Source organism: Neofelis nebulosa, chromosome 2 (assembly GCF_028018385.1).
Source record: "Neofelis nebulosa isolate mNeoNeb1 chromosome 2, mNeoNeb1.pri, whole genome shotgun sequence".
In the NCBI taxonomy this organism is placed as follows: Eukaryota; Metazoa; Chordata; class Mammalia; order Carnivora; family Felidae; genus Neofelis; species Neofelis nebulosa.
This window is the reverse complement of record NC_080783.1, coordinates 72,319,444-72,336,458: the sequence shown is the minus strand read 5'-3', so window position 1 is coordinate 72,336,458 and position 17,015 is coordinate 72,319,444. Positions and strand designations below refer to the sequence as shown.

Here is a 17,015-nt window from a genome sequence, read left to right as displayed (position 1 = left end):
GCAAATACTTTAAATGCCACTTGAGGCCCAGTGTTCCTCTGAAATCCAAGAATTTATGATAATTACTTGAAAACTGTGTATTTAAATATAGCAACTCTGTTCATGACTTACATGTTTCCAAGGTTTATTCCTTTTTATCCCCTTAGCACATTAGATTTCCCATGCTGCTGGTGAATGGTGTTCTAGTAATTTGCAGGACATTTTTCTGCAATTTTTAGCCATTTCTTAGAAACACTTGCTAAATATCTCAACTGTTTGCTGTGAAATGAAGCCCGGGGATATGCTTTGACTTTGAACTAGTTACTAATGTGGACGGTCCACAAATGTTACTTTCCTCAGTGCTTTTACTGCATCCTGCTTTCAGTATTAGTGTAAGGTACACACCATCTTGTCCAATTTATGGCTATTCGGCCTATTTATCTTTAGTCACCAGAAAAGAACAGAAGAGGAGTTTTATGAGCACTCATCATGCTCCTCCGTGCAGGCATATTCAACTGTGCACAGTCAGAAATCTCAATTTTGAAACAATGTAGGTAATTTTCAAAACAATAAATGCCACTCACTTATTCCTCTTTGGAAATGAATTAATTTCTTTATTTCTGTCTCTTCAAGATATGTATCCTAGAGTGTCATAAATTGTCTTGATTATTGCACTTCGCCTGAGATACATCTTGGTCACTGCTCTCATGTGTGTAGGGCAGCGAGCGGTTCTGCCTGAGCAAGATGAGAATGCAGAGAGTTTGGGACGATGGAAAAACTAATCCCCCTAGATTGGCCCTTCAGGAGGAGTCAGGCATCTTCTTTACAAATTATTTGTTTAAATGGCCTTGCCAGCTAAAATACAACCTATTTAAGTATTTGAGATGACATTTTGCCTTTAAAAAGAATCTTATTTTAAATAATTAAATTTTAAAATGACAGGTGAAAACAAGAGCAGAATTTGCTTAGCAGTTAAAGATAACAGGCCCTTCTTGTTTTAGGGGAGTGAGGCAACAGGGAATTAAGGGTGGCCATGTAACACTCATGTTCAGAAAGCACAGAGAAGGGGTGGAGGAATAAACGGCTACTAACCAGAAACTGCCTTGTGCCCGAGGCTTGCTCTCAGGAAACCCATATCATACTTTGCCTTGTCCTGTCTTCAAATAGGGCAATCAGATGATAGAGGGTGATTTCAGGTTAAGAGATTAACATTTAGCTGTTTTTCAAATTTTCTTATTTTCTAATTAAAAACATAGCATTCTGGAATTCTCTGCAGTTGTTTTTCGTGAAGCAGAGGTGAACTTGCCAACAGAGCTGAAGCCAAATAGAATAGCTATGACTTTAAATTGCTTGTATCCCAAGCCATCATGTTTTTAGCCTTACGGAATGCATTTACTCTTAAATCCTAATGCTGCTGGGGCGCCTCGGTGGCTCAGTCGGTTAAGCATCTGACTCTCGGTTTTGGCTCAGGTCATGATCTCACAGTTCGTGAGTTCCAGCCCCGTGTCAGGCTCTGCGCTGACAGTACAGAGCCTCCTTGGGATGCTCTCTCTCCCTCCCTCTGCCTCTCCCGCTGTCTCACAAAAAATAGATAAACTTAAAACAACAACAACAACAACACTAGTGTTGAACTAATGCCCTGGTTCAAATGAGATTGAGTTACTGAAAAGCGCTTCATGGCGTTTCTGTCTCTCAAAACCTATGTTAAGAAAAAGAAAGCAACTGGAGACAAGTACAACCTTCTGCTTCATTGATGGTCGCACCAACTAGTTTGCATTTGTCAGCACATTCTTCTCGGGCCTGGCCATCGGCAGACAGGTGACATTCAATGCAGCTCCTGTGAACATTATTCAGTAGAGTTTATCAGTTCATGTTGTTGGAAAACAGATATGTAGCTGGGTTATTGCTTTAATGGTTTAATGCTGTTACTATGGCTCATGACGTAGGAGTGTCTCATAAAGGATGTTGCTTTTTGTTACTTTCAGAAAGATATTTGAGTGATGTTCAAGAGGAAACTGCTTTATTCTGATTCCACTTAGTAATCAGTGTTTCCTGAACCAGGCTTGACAGTAGCTGTTATCCTCATTTATCTGTAATAATTGTTTCTGATTGGTTAAGTAGCAAACAAACAAACAAACAAACAAAAAAACCCAATAATAAGACACACTTATTTTGGTGTTTGATTTAGGGTTTTTTTTTTTTTTTTTTTTGGTTGTTGTTGTTCAGTTTACATTTTCCTAGGAAAGGTTTATGCTGTTAAAATATGATTCATGACTAAACAAAGTTTTAATTTCTTAACAGAAATCATCTGTTTTGAGAAGAATTCTAAGAATTCATACATGTCATGAAAGGCTATTTCAAAGATTCACTTGTCTGTAGCTATTTTGAATGAGTCTAAGCCTTATAGGCATATTTTCAAAAGCTGGGGTTACAGCTTGGGTCCCCATTAATGTGGGCTTTTTAATAAACGAACTCTACTTACAGAAAAGTGTATTTTCAAGAACATAGCCCAGGAATTAAGCTTCTCTAATGATGTCTCCACAGCAGAGTAAAACTCAGACTCTGAATTAATGTTGTGCTAAAAATCACTTTATAACCAGATTCTGTAGGGAGTAATCCAAAACAGCCAAAGTTCTCTTACTATGGGCACTCATCATCCTGCCTCTCTCTCTTCCCCAGGCCATGCAAATGTATGCTCTTGTAAGTGCTGGAAACATTCCCCACAGCCGTGCCATCAGTGTTTCCCTCAGTATCGGCTGAAACTGCAGTGCCCTAGGCGAGCCTTCCCTGACTCCTGCCAGTTAGTTCTCTTACAGTGCAAACCTCTGAATTCCTTTGTAGGAAGGGCTAAGAAGCAGCAGTTTACGTGGGGGTGGGGAGAGAAGTCTTGTCTGGAAATTGCCTTCGCATTGCAAGTATATTGCATTTATCTAGGTTATATATTTACTTAGAGTGGCTTTGCAGGGGTCTGCTGGACATTGTGGAAACCCTTAAAACCTCTACCATTTGTATGTCTCATTGATGTCTGCCCAAGCTAGGGTGGTAGGCCTGCCATATAGTGCCACAGTCCCCTCTATATCCCTTATTGTAACTGTCAGCTCAGATATCATTATAATTACTTTAAAAAATGTCTGTCTTTCCCACTAGATTCTTAGCACCTGGTATGGCAGGAATTATAACTGTTTCAGTCATCATTATGTGCCCTTGGTGAACAGTAGGTACTTAATATCTATTTGATAAACGAATGTATGAATGAATAAATGGAAGAATGGGCACATCTCAAAGCTAATATAAACACTCAAAGCTAACATAAACACCAAGGAGATTACCTGATCCCTCAAATTCAAACTACCTGGTTTGTTAATTTCACATTATATAAACCAGATTTAAATTAAATCATGTTTACAGAGAAGGTGAAGCAGATAAATAACGGGAGAAACATCCTGAAAGGACATTTTACATTTAATTCTGTTCAACTAAGTCTAACTATGTCCCCACACATCTCTTGGCATATGTCCAGGCACAGTGACAGAGAAGTTTTGACACCTGAATGGTGAGGAGTCACTGAGTGAATGTTGATTTGCTTACTTTGTTTACACTGGAAATGCAAATGTTACCATGTTGGGTACTGAGTTAATGAAACTATGAACTGCTTAAGCAGCGTTCACTGTATAATAAATTATATTCTGCAGTGTCATCACACAGCCCATTTGGAGACTTGCTTTGTTTGACCTATAAATGTTGCCCACTACCCATGAAGAAGTTAGCTAGCAACCAAAGGAATAGATTTTTTTTTTTTTTACTGGAAAACAAAAACAGGTTGTTGTTGTTGTTGTTGTTCATCTGGTATAAAAGAAAATACAAAACACAATAGCTGTGTAGAATGACAACCAGAGGGAGGTGCCAAAAGGCATGAGAGGTAAAGAAGAGGGAAGAAATGGAAAGCCAAGATCCTCTTTCTGCCTTTTTGCCTCCACGAGTCTATAGATAGGAATGAATCAGGAAGGTCAAGCTTTAAACTTCTAGATAAGAAAGAAGCTTGTCTGTTTCCCCTGAAAAGGTACTGAATGTGGATGTCCTCAGTCTACCTCCAGGGTATTGCTTCTGTGTGGCTGGTATTGTAAGTGAAAGGCCACCTGATGTTATCAGTGTGGGACATCAGCTCAGCTTCCCCAGGCTTGTTTCTAGCAGGAATGTGAGTGACACTGTGGTTCTGGATAAGCAGGACAAAGAAAGAGTCAAGTCGGACACTGACGTTCCAGGTTGACGATCACAGGGGCCCTGTGGGTCTGTGTATTTGGGCGGATGCTCGGAGAACAAACCCACCAAAAGCAATATGAGGTCCGAGTAAAGAGACCAAGGGAAGTTGAGACATTACCGTTTGGAGTTACAGGGATCGCCACAGGTAGGACAACGTTCACAGGTGGGTCCAGAGGCCCCCGGATTCGTGCAAACACACTTGCCACAGATGCAGTCCCCTCGCCCGCTGCAGAGCACCCCGTCCTCCGAGACGCAGGAGTCGGTGCTGGTGGTGCAGTTACAGTATTCGCCCGCCCAGCCCGTCCTGCACACGCACTCGCCGCAGTCACAGTCGCCGTTATCTGTAAAACAAACACCCGGTGATGCTTAGGGCCCACGCCACTTCTGATTCTGGGGCCATCTTTTCTCTTTGCCTTTATTTATTTATTTGTTTTTCATTTTTTAATGTCTATTTTTGAGAGACAGAGAGACAGAGCGTGAGCAGGGGAGGGGCAGAGAGAGAGGGAGACACAGAATCCGAAGCAGGCTCCGGGCTCTGAGCTGTCAGCACAGAGCCCGATCCAGGGCCCCAACCCATGAACCGTGAGATCATGACTAGTGACCTAGTCATGACTAGTGACCTAGTGATCATGACTAGTGATCATGATTAGTGACCTAAGTCGGTCACTTAACAGGCTAAGCCACTCAGGCACCCCTTCTCTTTGCCTTTAAATACCATTAGAAAGACTGAAGAAGAAGAATGAGAAAAAAGCGAGTGGGGGTGGGAGGGGAAGCAGTGAGCATAGATATATTTTATGGAACAAATTTTGCTAAGTATGTATATTTATTGATCTGGTCTCTTAACTGAAGACTGATATGATTACCTGATGTTATATCAAACAGAACTTAGAGCCAGATGAAATGAGATAATCCAGAAGCCTATAACAGCAACTTGTGGGGGGTGGGGGTGGGGAGGGGGTGTGATTATGTGTGTGTGTGTGTGTGTGTGTGTGTGTATTTAAATTGTTTTTACAATTTTTTCCTTTTAATTATGGTGCCATAAGATAGAGATGCAGCACAGACCTGGGTAATACCCACCTCTACATCATTCAAGCTGAGTGATCATAAAAGCCTCATCTATCAAATAGAGGGAATAAAATCTTACAGCGGTGTGGTCAGATGAGATAATGTGTAAATCTTCTACTTCACATTCACCAATTAGATGTCCTGCAGGCATACAGTGAGTGCTCAACAAATTCATTTGTTTAAGAAACTTTAATTGAGCATATATCATGTGCCAAAGATTGCATTAGGCATGAAGATACAAAATTAAATAAGGTCACTAAGCTTATAGGCTAGTGTTGGAGACAGGCAAATAAATACAACCAGTAATAAATACAATGCAGTGTGATAAGTGTTATGTACACAGAAGGAGAGTTTCCAAATTGGACCAGAGATTTGGAGACCTCTCCAGAAGAGGTGATGCTTGAGCTGAATTTGGAAGATACAGATAAAAGATAGAAGATGTTTATATGCATTTTAAGCAGACAAAAAAGCATAGGTAAAAGACAGAAGTGTGTAATCATGGGACCGGCTTTTTTTTTTTTTTTTAAGTTTTATTTATTTATTTGACAGAGACAGAGACAGTGCAATTGGGGCAGGGGCAGAGAGAAAGGGAGAAAGAGAATCCTAAGCAGGCTCTGAGCTGCTAGCCCAGAGCCCAATTCAGGGCTTGAACTCATGAAACTGTGAGATCATGACCTGGGCTGAAACCAAGAGTGGGACGTTTAACCAACTGAGCCACCCAGGTGCCCCTTGTGTGACCTGCATGATACCCAGAGTAGTTTCATATAGACAGAGCCAATGGTGCACAGGAGCTGTGGCAGGAGGCGAGGTTGGAGGAGGCGGGGGTTGGAAAGATCCATGGAAAGTCAGAAATCACATCACATCACAGAAATCACATGAAAAGCTTTATGGACTAAAGTAAGACCTGTTATCCTGACAATTATGGAATTTTAAGTAGAGGAGAGACTGAACAAATAGATATGTGTCTGGTAATATCCTGGCATCAGTAGAGAGGGTCAGACGAGAGATAGGAAAACCACTCGGGAAGGTGTTGCAGCAGTAGCGGCGAGAAGACATGAGGCCCTAAGAGTGCCAGTGGGGATGGAGAGGAAAGGGGATACAGTTCAGGGGTTGGAATACTCAGGGCATAGTGCACTTGCTGCCAGAGTGGAGGGAGAGGGGAAGAGAGAGAGGGATGGAATCTTCCCCAGGTAACCAGACTGGGCTGCTCAGTGAACGGTGCACCTTTTCACTGACCTGGAATGGAGGCTGCCAGCTCATGCTCGCTGCCTTATCCGTGGTGCCTGGCACAGAGTAGTCCTTAATTGTTGAATGAATACATTGTTCTGAAGCAGAGGAAGAAGAGCATCTTTGGGTGGGGAAGATGATGAGTTCATTTTTGGCTCTGTTGAGTTTGAGGGGCCTGTGGGACATTCTAATAGACAGATATATGTATCTATGTATCTATATCTATAGAGAGAGTTTTGAGATTTGGATCCATCAGAGACAGATGGCAATTAAAGCTGTTGTGGATCAGGTAGAGAAAGCAGATAGAGCGAAAAAAGCCCTAGAGAGCATCAGCATTTAAAGTGTGATCAGAAAAGGGGCGCCTGGGTGGCTCAGTCGGTTAAGCGTCCGACTTCGGCTCAGGTCACGATCTCGCGGTATGTGAGTTCGAGCCCCGCGTCGGGCTCTGTGCTGACTGCTCAGAGCCTGGAGCCTGTTTCAGATTCTGTGTCTCCCTCTCTCTCTGACCCTCCCCCGTTCGTGCTCTGTGTCTCTCTGTCTCAAAAATAAATAAACGTTAAAAAAAAATTAAAAAAAAAAAATAAATAAATAAAAAAAAATAAATAAAGTGTGATCAGAAAAAAGGATCTTACCAGGACGACTGAGAGGTAGGAGATCAATGAGAGCAAAGCTGCAGAAACCCAGGGCAGAGCAAAGCTGCTTGAAGGAGGAGACACATGGGAACTTGCAGCAGACATGTCTCATCTAAATCATCCTCTAAATTACAATTGCTTTTTGTTCCTTCCTCAGCAAAAGGGGAAACTTATTCTCATAATAGGGATAGATTTCTATATTGAAGTTTATTCCAGAAAATTAATATGATTTATAAATATTGTCAAATGAAATGTGCATTTCCTTTGCGAATGCCCAAGTGTATCACTGCATGTAAGAATTACTTGGCAGAGGGGCGCCTGGGTGGCTTGGTTGGTTAAGCGTCTGACCCTTGATTTTGGCTCAGGTCATGATCTCATGGTTCATGAGTTCAAGTCCCACGTTGGGCTTCTCACTGACTGTGTGGAGCCTGCTTAGGATTCTCTCTCTCTCTCCCCCTTTCTCTCTCTCTCTCTCTCTCTCTCAAAATAAACTCTACAAAAAGAGAATTATTTAGCAGAAATTTAGAAAACTCTTCCAAGAGCTTCTGTCAGAATTTAGAAACCTTTCTGTGGGCTTTCCAGAACCATCCACCATATCGTTGCTAGTTGATATTCACAAGTAACCAATTATCTAAAGTACCTGCTCATATAACCACAACCACAAAAACAACAACAAGACCCACACAATGGCTTCATGCAGAGGCAAGATGATAAACAAAGATAAAAAAAAAATGGTCAGGCTCTTTTCAGAGGGATAGATCTTTCTGGAATGCCATTGACTGATAATTGTAAGTGCATAATGGCAGGAAGTATTTTTTGTAATGCCTTCTGCCTGTTAGTTTCCCGTCTCTTAGAATCAAAATACAAAGGACTAATGGAATTTGGGCAAGGGAATAAATCAATGGAGTACTTATAGGTGGATGAAAGGAAGTATACGAAGAAGAACCTTGTGGTAATAGCCCTTCAGAGAAGTGGCACATTGCAGGGCGAATTAGTTGTAAAATCAGAGAGATCTGCACGAGAAGTGAATTGGTAGCACACTCTGGCCTCTGTTACAAACGACAGTAACCACAGAGCCAGTCACAGTTTTCATCCCTGCGCGAAATGCGATGCCAGGCACCTCGTAGGTGCTCCACAACTATTTGTTGAATTTGAATAATAGTACTTGCTTTTATTATACCTTTTTAAAGAGAAAGTTACTAATGATCTAGTAACATCCTTTGCGATGTTGCTACAAGCAAAATAGCTTCTGAGAAACAGTAATGATTGAGAATTGTAAAGTATCCCCAAATATGAAGGAACCTGGCATTGGTGAAGTTTTCTTAGTCCAACTGCAGAAATAATCGCATTTTCTAGACAGAACTTCTCTAGCAATCACTGTATCTGATACAAAGAGAGGCCCTACTGTCAGACCTCTCAAACTACGAGGCACAGATCAAGTCCACTCTTTTTAAAGAGTTCAATTCCGTGTGCATGCGTGGTACCAAATGCAGTAGAAGACCATTAAGAAACGGTAAGAACTGTGTTGCTAAGCACAGTTCAGGACTGCTCTGGAATTCTTTGATTTAAGATTTAAAGGGTGAAATATAGGTAGGGGTACTATTGCTACCATATCATATTAGGCTGCACATAGAATTTTGTTGAAAGGTAATTTCAAATGTTTTGAGAACATATTTTATTCAAAGAGTTTTATGAGAGATGCAATCTGGGAATCTGCGGAGCATATTCTGTTCAAGACATGGTGACAGCCACAGGCTTCAGGCTGTCTCCTGCCTGCAATCTTGTGAGAAGAGAACTGATATGGGTTTGGAAACACACCCATTAAATAAGGAAATAGACCTCTGAATGAAAGGGGAGAGAAAAGTGTCTCAGTCTGGACAGACCCTAAATTTTTCACTCTCTGGGGAGAAGAAAGAAGGCGGCCTCCGGAGGAACTTGTTGATAGCAGGAGCCACCGCAAAGAAATGAAATGGAGGTATGCTTCTAAAGGCATCACACGGTTTTTTCAAAGAGCCTGAAATTCTTTGAGGCTGCTCTTCTCAGGCCTTTTTTTCCCGAGAATCAGTCTCTTTTATATGTTCCCGACACTGTGGTTTGAAAACATAACTTGCTTAGTTTTCTTTACAGATAATGGCTTTCTGTTTTGAAAAGGTGCCTGTTCACACACTGTGCAAAAGGGAGACATTGGGAGCTTCAATTCAGCAGTTAGTTAATATTCCAGTTGTAACACAAATGTATATCATTTTAAAGAATATGAACACATTTGTAATTCTTATGCAGATAGATTATACTTAAATATATGGATATATATCAGAATGACTTTATAATAGTTATTCTTAAACTATTCTTAGACTAGGTCTTAAACTGTAGCAATTTTCCATGTGCAAAGGATTTTTAAAACATACACTTTTCTGCTATTTAAAAATTTTCTTTTTTTTTTTAATTTTTTTTAATGTTTATTTATTTTTGACAGAGAGAGAGACAGAGCATGAGCAGGGGAGGGGCAGAGAGAGAGGGAGACACAGAATCTGAAGCAGACTCCAGGCTCCAAGCTGTCAGCACAGAGCCCGACACGGGGCTCGAACTCACGGACCGTGAGATCATGACCTGAGCTGAAGTTGGATGCTTAACCGACCGAGCCACCCAGGCGCGCCCCCCCCCCCTTTTTTTTTTTTAAGAAGATTTGGGTAAGATATCTGGAAACCTGATCCAGGAAAGTCTGGAAGATAATAGAGTTCAGATTACATGCAATTTTGTGAAGCCTGGATAATAACCAAAGAACCTTCTTTTGCCTACTTATTCTTAGGGAAACAACAATAGAGATGTAAATTGAATTGGCAGGCATCTCACCCCAAGAGAATGTAAGAGCCAGAAAAACTACAAGAGAAAATCAGTTACCTTTCGTCTAGAGATTAACCCACTCACTTGATCAGCAAATACTTATTGAGCACCTACTATGCCCAGGCAACTGTGGAAGGTTCAAAGGATGCAAGGCCCCTCCTCGATACTTGCACAGCCACAGTGTGAGGTGGACTTAGACGCCGCCTACCTCCGCAGAGCAGCCCTTTGTGTCTCACGCAGGAGAAGTTGTCACACTGGCAGTAGGGCCCATAAATGTTTCCGTAGGGAGACAAGTGGCAGATGCACTGCCCACAGTAGCAGTCGCCTCTTCCACTGCAGGAGGGGTGATCCGGGGCCTGCTTGCAGGAGTCTGTGCTCAGCGTGTCCTCCCCGCACTCACAGCGAGGACCCATGTGGCCAGGGTTGCAGGCACACACCCCACACTGGAAGGACCCATTCCCGTTGTGGCATTTGGAGCTGTTCACTTCCACTTCTTTCTGACAATTGCAGTTGCATTCCGGACTGACAAGTATTTCTAGGGTGTCCCCCAGCCCCACGGGCTTTACGATAATGTGCCTGTCTCTTCTCTCGCAGTTTGGTATACTCACGGTCACGTTGAATGAAGCCTGGAAAAGAACGCTCTAATTATCTTCTTGTAGCCTCCCAAAATGCATGGGAGGAAACAGAGCTGCATGGGGATCGGCTCTTCCCAAAGCATTTCTTACGAAATTTTTGAAAATTCCTTTTGAAAGTCTTGAAAGGAAAAAAATTCAGCTTCGGTGCAATAAGGTAACTTCTGACTTACCTGAATATTTTTTTTCAGACAATCTATTGACCCTCTACTTACTGTGTCTCCCACCTTCATGTGAGAGCATTTCTTTTGGTGTGGGAAGAGGGCACCGTTGTTACAGATCGCTGTGAAAGACAGGTTGAGTCCCTCCGTGTCTCCTAACACTTCCAGTTCCACCTCAGACCGGAGTTCCTTTGGTGAGGACACAAAGAGTTAAAGTCACAACCACAAAATACAACCAGAAGAATCCATGAATCATGTTCATTAAGCTCCAATGAATAAAATTAAATTGAGTCTAGAAGAAATTCACCATACCATCAATCAAACAACAAAGCCAGCAAGATACACATGCACACACGCACACACGCACACACGCACACACACACACACAGGCACGCATACACGCACACACACAAATACATGTCATTTTATTGAATCTAAGATGGCATCAATTATAAAACACACCATTATTTTATGACAATGACATTATGACAAAATATCTCAAGATCGCTCTGTGCAACATCTAAATCAATCGTATCAGTCTATCATTTCTTTGAAAATTATTGTACACATTCTGAAGGATTTGGCAAATTCTCCAGCCCTCAGTTGTACTGCCTGGCATATAAAAGCCTTTTTTATTTTTTTGCTTGCATCTCAGTAACAAAATATAGTAGCTTCCTTTACTTGTAAGTATCATCATTTCTTAGGTCACAGAAAGCAGCTGGTTGTTGCTTTGCACGGAATACAGAATTATAGTCATTCCTTCCACAATGAGTGTTTGCTTCACTGATATCAAATTGATACCCTGCTGCTCTGTTTTGGTACATTTCTGCATACACAATAACTTTTCATTTCCGTATCAAATCATAGTGCAAACTTTTTGAAGGTATTTTAAAAAGGCAATCACATTCAACACCTGCACTACCTACCAATGGTGAACGTAATGAATTCAGGTGACAACTACATGTACAGTTACAGCCGATTTCATACATTTGCAGTTGACAGCATTTGTAAGACACCATTAATCATAAAACACATCCCGATTTTAGAGATGTTAAAATGTGGGAGAAACTGTTCCTTAAAATCAATATTGGAATCTATCAAGTACCTATCGTACATTATCAGTGTGGAGTCAGGTCTGGGGGATGAGTGTAAAATGGGATTTGTGCCCTCAAGATGATTATCATTTTGCTGAAAAAAAACCAGATGGAACAAGTAGAGCAGTTAATGTCCAAGTCAACTGATGTATCACTAAGTTAAAAAAAATTGCATAACACAGATGTGGGTTTGGGACAGTTCAGAAAACAGAGTGGTCACTGAAGGCTGGAAGTATAGAGGTCCTTAATGGCTATGTTGGATGTAGATGTGTGGAGAGGATGACAGTGGTATTTCAGGTGAGGGGACCAGAAAAGAGAAAGTTCAGGGCCAAGAGTGGTGTGGAACGCAGACAAGTGGGGCTCAGACGAAGCCCCAACTCCTGGGAGACACCAGACAACAAATAGCCTTGAGGTTTGGAGAGATGAGTTAAGACCCATGGGAAACATTCCCTATAGCTTTGAAGCAGGGGCCTGTTCTACTGAAAATACAGCTGCAGGGAAGTTCTCTGGAAGGTGTGTGCAGGACAGACTCATGGTCTATCAGACTTACAGACTTACAGACGTGGTAGGAAGACAGGAGTCAAGAAAGCTGGGACGTTGTTGCGTTCACCCCGGCCTGAGGCATGAGGATCAGGAACCGGGAGTGGTTGGTATATATGGTGACGTAGATGGAAGAAAGAAAGACTAGATAGGAAGTATATGGGTTATGGCAGAAGGGAGATAAAGGCAAGGTTTTACAGGAGGAAGAATGTCAGGGAAGGAGAGGAAAGAGCTATTTGTTATGAGGAAAGCTAGTGTTATTATGTAGACTTTATTCTTGTTTCTTTTGCAAAATAAAAAGTCTCTAGAGAACAAAACAGAACTTTTAAAAATAAAAAAAAATAAAAATAAGTTGTAAAACATTATGAATTAAGTAATACTTCAGTTCATCTAAGAAGACTTGAGTCCGTATACTCCTGGAATTTTAAAAGCATATTCAACCTCAAATTTTCCTTAAGTATAATTTTGCCAACTGCATAGTAATATGACCCGCCTTCCTCCAAATTCTAAGTCACTGACTATAAATTCTCAGTCATTCTTCTTCTTCTTCCCTTTTTTTATATTTGCCCCATACCAACACACCTTCAGTAGATGGACATAAGGCTGACTTTTCAGAATATGGTCTTCATCAGAGATTGAAGTGTCATTTCTCAGTCTTAAAGATTATGTCTTTTCTTTTTTTAAAAAGTTTTTTAAAATGTTTATTTATTTTTGAGAGAGGAAGAGAGACACAGAGCATGAGTTGGGGGAGGGGCAGAGAGAGAGGGAGACACAGAATCCGAAGCAAGCTCCAGGCTCTGAGCTGTCAGCACACAGCCTGATGCGGGGCTTGAACTCACAGACCGTGAGATCATGATCTGAGTCAAAGTTGGACACCCAACTGACTGAGCCACCCAGGCACCCCTTAAAAATTATTTCTATCGTGTCTTAAGATTTCAAATTCTGCCAATTTAGCATTAAAATGTACTCTTTTAATCTGTTTCATTTCAAATAGTTATATTATAACTTTATTCACCCAGAAAATATTTATTGAGTGTCCAATATGTGCTAGATACTGTTCTAAGTTCTTGGGAGGCAAAAACCACTAAAATAGCTGACCTTTTGTGGTTTACATTCTGAAAGGAAACAGCATAATACATAAAACTATGCAGCATGCTAGAACGTGATAAATGCTATGAAAAAAAGTTAGGGTGGGATAATGAAGATAAAGAGAGTGTCTGCAATTCTTTAAAAAAGTAGTTACAGTAGGAAGTAAGGTGACATTTCAAGGAAGTGCAGAGTTAAATAGCATGCAGGCATATGTCAAAAGAGTGTTCCAGGAACAGGGTACAGTCGGTGCAAAGGCCCTGAGCAGGAGCATGTCTTAGGACTTGCTTGCTCTGGAAATAGAACAGCAAGGAGGCCAGAGTTGCTGTACTGGAGCAGAGACAGTTGGTGTAATAGGAGGTGAAGTCACAGAGGTAAAGGAGTGGAGGAGAACAGATCTGGTAGGGTCCTAGGAGGCAGTTTTAAAGAATTTGGCATTTACTCTATGTAAAATGAGAACATAATTAGGGTTATCTATAGAAGAGTGATGTGACCCGACTTAATATTTTTAAAGGAAAATTCAGGTTGTGTTTTGTTTTGTTTTGTTTTCTTGAAAACAGAATGTAGGAAACCAAAGGTAGAAATGAGAAATAGCATTTAGGAGGCTCTTGCAGTCATTCATGTAAGTGAAGATGGTGGGTCCGACAAGGATGAGGGCAGTGAAGGTAGTGTCTGGATCAAATTCTAAATAATTTTGAAGATAGAGCCAGCGAGGTTTTCTGATGGATTAAAAGTGCAGGGTAAGAGAAAGAGGGGAGTCAAGGATCATTTCAAGCTTTTTAGCCCTCGCAACATGAAGGATGGAATTACCATCAATTGAGAAGGAGAAAACTGTTGGTGAAGTAGGTTTAGGAGAGTCCAGGTTACCCTCCTGAATTGCCAACTAATGTATCAACTGACTCGTGGACGTCTCCACTTGGATGTCTCCTAGAGAAGTACAGCGTGGTTGCTGGGTGGCATTGAGGAACCATTTCAAGTACATGATCATGAATTTAAAGTGAGACCAGTTAGCATGATTGTACGTTTTTCCCTTTCCTGTTCAGTTGTGCAGGGTGAATGGACAGTTGGGTTTAACCAGGACCATGATTGGCTAAGCGACCTCAGTGGAGCCGTAAGGGGTAGGGGAGCTGAGGGTATGTCTACAGAGTGATCGTGATGGTGGAATTTAAGCTTGGGGCCCAGGCAAAAAATTTAAGCTTGGGGCCCAGACATCAAGGAGATGAGGAACTACAAAGAGAGGGTAGAGTCACTTGAAGTAAAGAGAGAGAGAGAGAGAGAGAGAGAGAGAGAGAAGGTAAGGTTAGTTAGTTGGAGATCCTGATGGGTTGAAAGAAATACAAAGGAAACTCGCCGGGGTGAGCTGAAAAGGTTGGAAGTGGTGAGCAGGGAATGGGTTACATGAAGCTGAGATTATAGAGAGTCTATTGGCAATGACAAGCTTTGAGGTATGACAAGAGAGGGGGACTAGATCATTTTAGAAGCAGAGTTCAAGAAACAAAGGGCAGGGTACGGGAAGGAATATATGTATACTTAGACTGAAATCATCAAGAGTTAAGGCAAGAGTAATGTTAGAGACAGTGGCACAGTGAGTCAGGAGCAAAAGAGGTGAGGGATATGACCTGCAAGTCTGTTCTGTAGATTTGAAATTAGGAGCAGTGGGTGACATGATCTGACCAAAATAAGGGAGATCTTAGCATTGATATAATTGGAATATCACATTGCAGAATTCACCAGGAATATTTTAATGTGAATTTCCCAAAGAAAGGATATAAATATTTATTTGTATATTTTCATCCTATCATTCATTTACTGAGCATCTGTTATGAACCAGGCAAAACAAACCAAACCAAGTCATTTTCCTTCTGGAGCCTAAATGCTAGGGGCGCCTGGGTGGCTCAGTCGGTTGAGCATCCAGCTTCGGCTCAGGTTATGAGTTCGAGTCCCATGTCGGGCTCTGTGCTGACAGCTCAGAGCCTGGAGCCTGCTTTGGATTCAGTGTCTCCTTCTCTCTCTGCCCCTCCCCCATTTACACTCTCTCTCTCTCTTTCTCAAAAATAAATAGACATTAAAAAAAAATTAAATGCTAGTAGAAGAACTTACCCTTGGGAGCACTGATATTTCAGTAGCTTCTATTAGGTGGTTAAAGAAGGCAGAAAATTAGTGAATGATGGTCAGATGAATACACATCTGGTGTTTAAGGGTTTTCATGTCAATATGGCACTGTAAAATACTGAGCTGCAGTTTGTAGTCACTAGTTATAAACACAAATTGTGTAGCTCTACCCCACTGGAAGTTAGTCAGAAGTGCTTTATCTTTTCTCTCAATCTATTCTCTTTCCTTTCTCTCCTTTTATAGACTAGAAAGACATCCAGTCAATGGATCCTCATATTTTAATGTCTTTGTCGAATACATTTTAAAATAACAGAATAGAAAAATAATTTGAACTAGTGCCAAAATCTATTACATACTTGATTCAGTGAATCATGAAGTTACAGTAACAACTCTGGAGCAAGATTATATAGTGTAAGAATTATAAACACTTGTTTATATTTTTGAAACAGTAAAATGAGATTCACTTCAAATGTTTGATGCCTTGATTCAACTACCCTATAAGTTATGTGAGCAATTTGGGATCACAAAGTGAGACAGAACCCCTGGCAGCACGGAAGGGGCTGGTCAAACAAGAGGGAGAAATGTTTTTGACATTTATAATTTTCTCATTTGCATAATTCCTTTGAAGATGTTAGTGGCCAACACTTTTGAGAAAATGGAGTGTGTTCTAATGCATGGAGGAGTGCTATGTGATTTTATCAGATTCTACACATTAAAACTTTAATTACTGCATAAGAGAGAGGAAAGTTTTCATAGTATTTTGTTGACAAGCTTTCCTATCTGGAAGAATTTCAAGCCTGAGCTAATGTGGTAGTTAAATTTTGATGTGAGCCAAGAAAACTGAAGTTTCTGAGGATATAAGTTAAAAAAGCAAAAAACAAAAAATACCTCATCCTGTAATTTTGATGGACACATCTGTTGAGCTGACAAAGGGTTCAATCCCACGACCCTGGGATCATGACCTGAGCCAAAATCAAGAGTCAGATGCTCAACTGATTGAGCCACCCAGGTGCCCCATCATTTCTGTCCTAATTTAAATCTTCATTTCCATCTGTGTGTGTGTGTGTGTGTGTGTGTGTGTGCACGTGTGTATGTATGTTCTTTCTATGTAAGTGGAGGCAAAAAAGGGGAATGATACTTAGGAACCAAAATAAAGAAGATTTGGTAACTGGCCATCTACCAATGATTAATTGAATTATGAAATGGGGACAAAGCAAGAGAACATAGAAACTCCATAGCTATGTATTTTATTTTAAGGGAGGAATGCTTACCTGATGTACTATTTTCCAAAGTCCAGGCAAAAAAATATATATATTTTTGTATATATGTACACATATGTGTACATATATATGGAGAGAGAGAGAGAGAGAGAGAGAGAGAGATCTG

General features: G+C 41.0%; 1 protein-coding gene across 4 annotated transcripts in view; it reads right to left on the bottom strand.

Annotated features, from left to right (window-relative positions):
• Positions 1–17,015, bottom strand: part of ITGB6 (integrin subunit beta 6) — a 132,711-nt gene that overhangs the window by 19,917 nt on the left and 95,779 nt on the right. For all 4 annotated transcript variants that reach the window (XM_058715177.1, XM_058715178.1, XM_058715176.1 and 1 more), the window contains 4 exons: positions 10,852–10,986; positions 10,213–10,630; positions 4,358–4,580; positions 1,719–1,816 (listed from right to left, as the gene is read on the bottom strand). In XM_058715177.1, the coding sequence (XP_058571160.1) occupies positions 1,719–1,816; positions 4,358–4,580; positions 10,213–10,630; positions 10,852–10,986 (874 nt within the window). The remainder of the gene's footprint in view (positions 1–1,718; positions 1,817–4,357; positions 4,581–10,212; positions 10,631–10,851; positions 10,987–17,015) is intronic.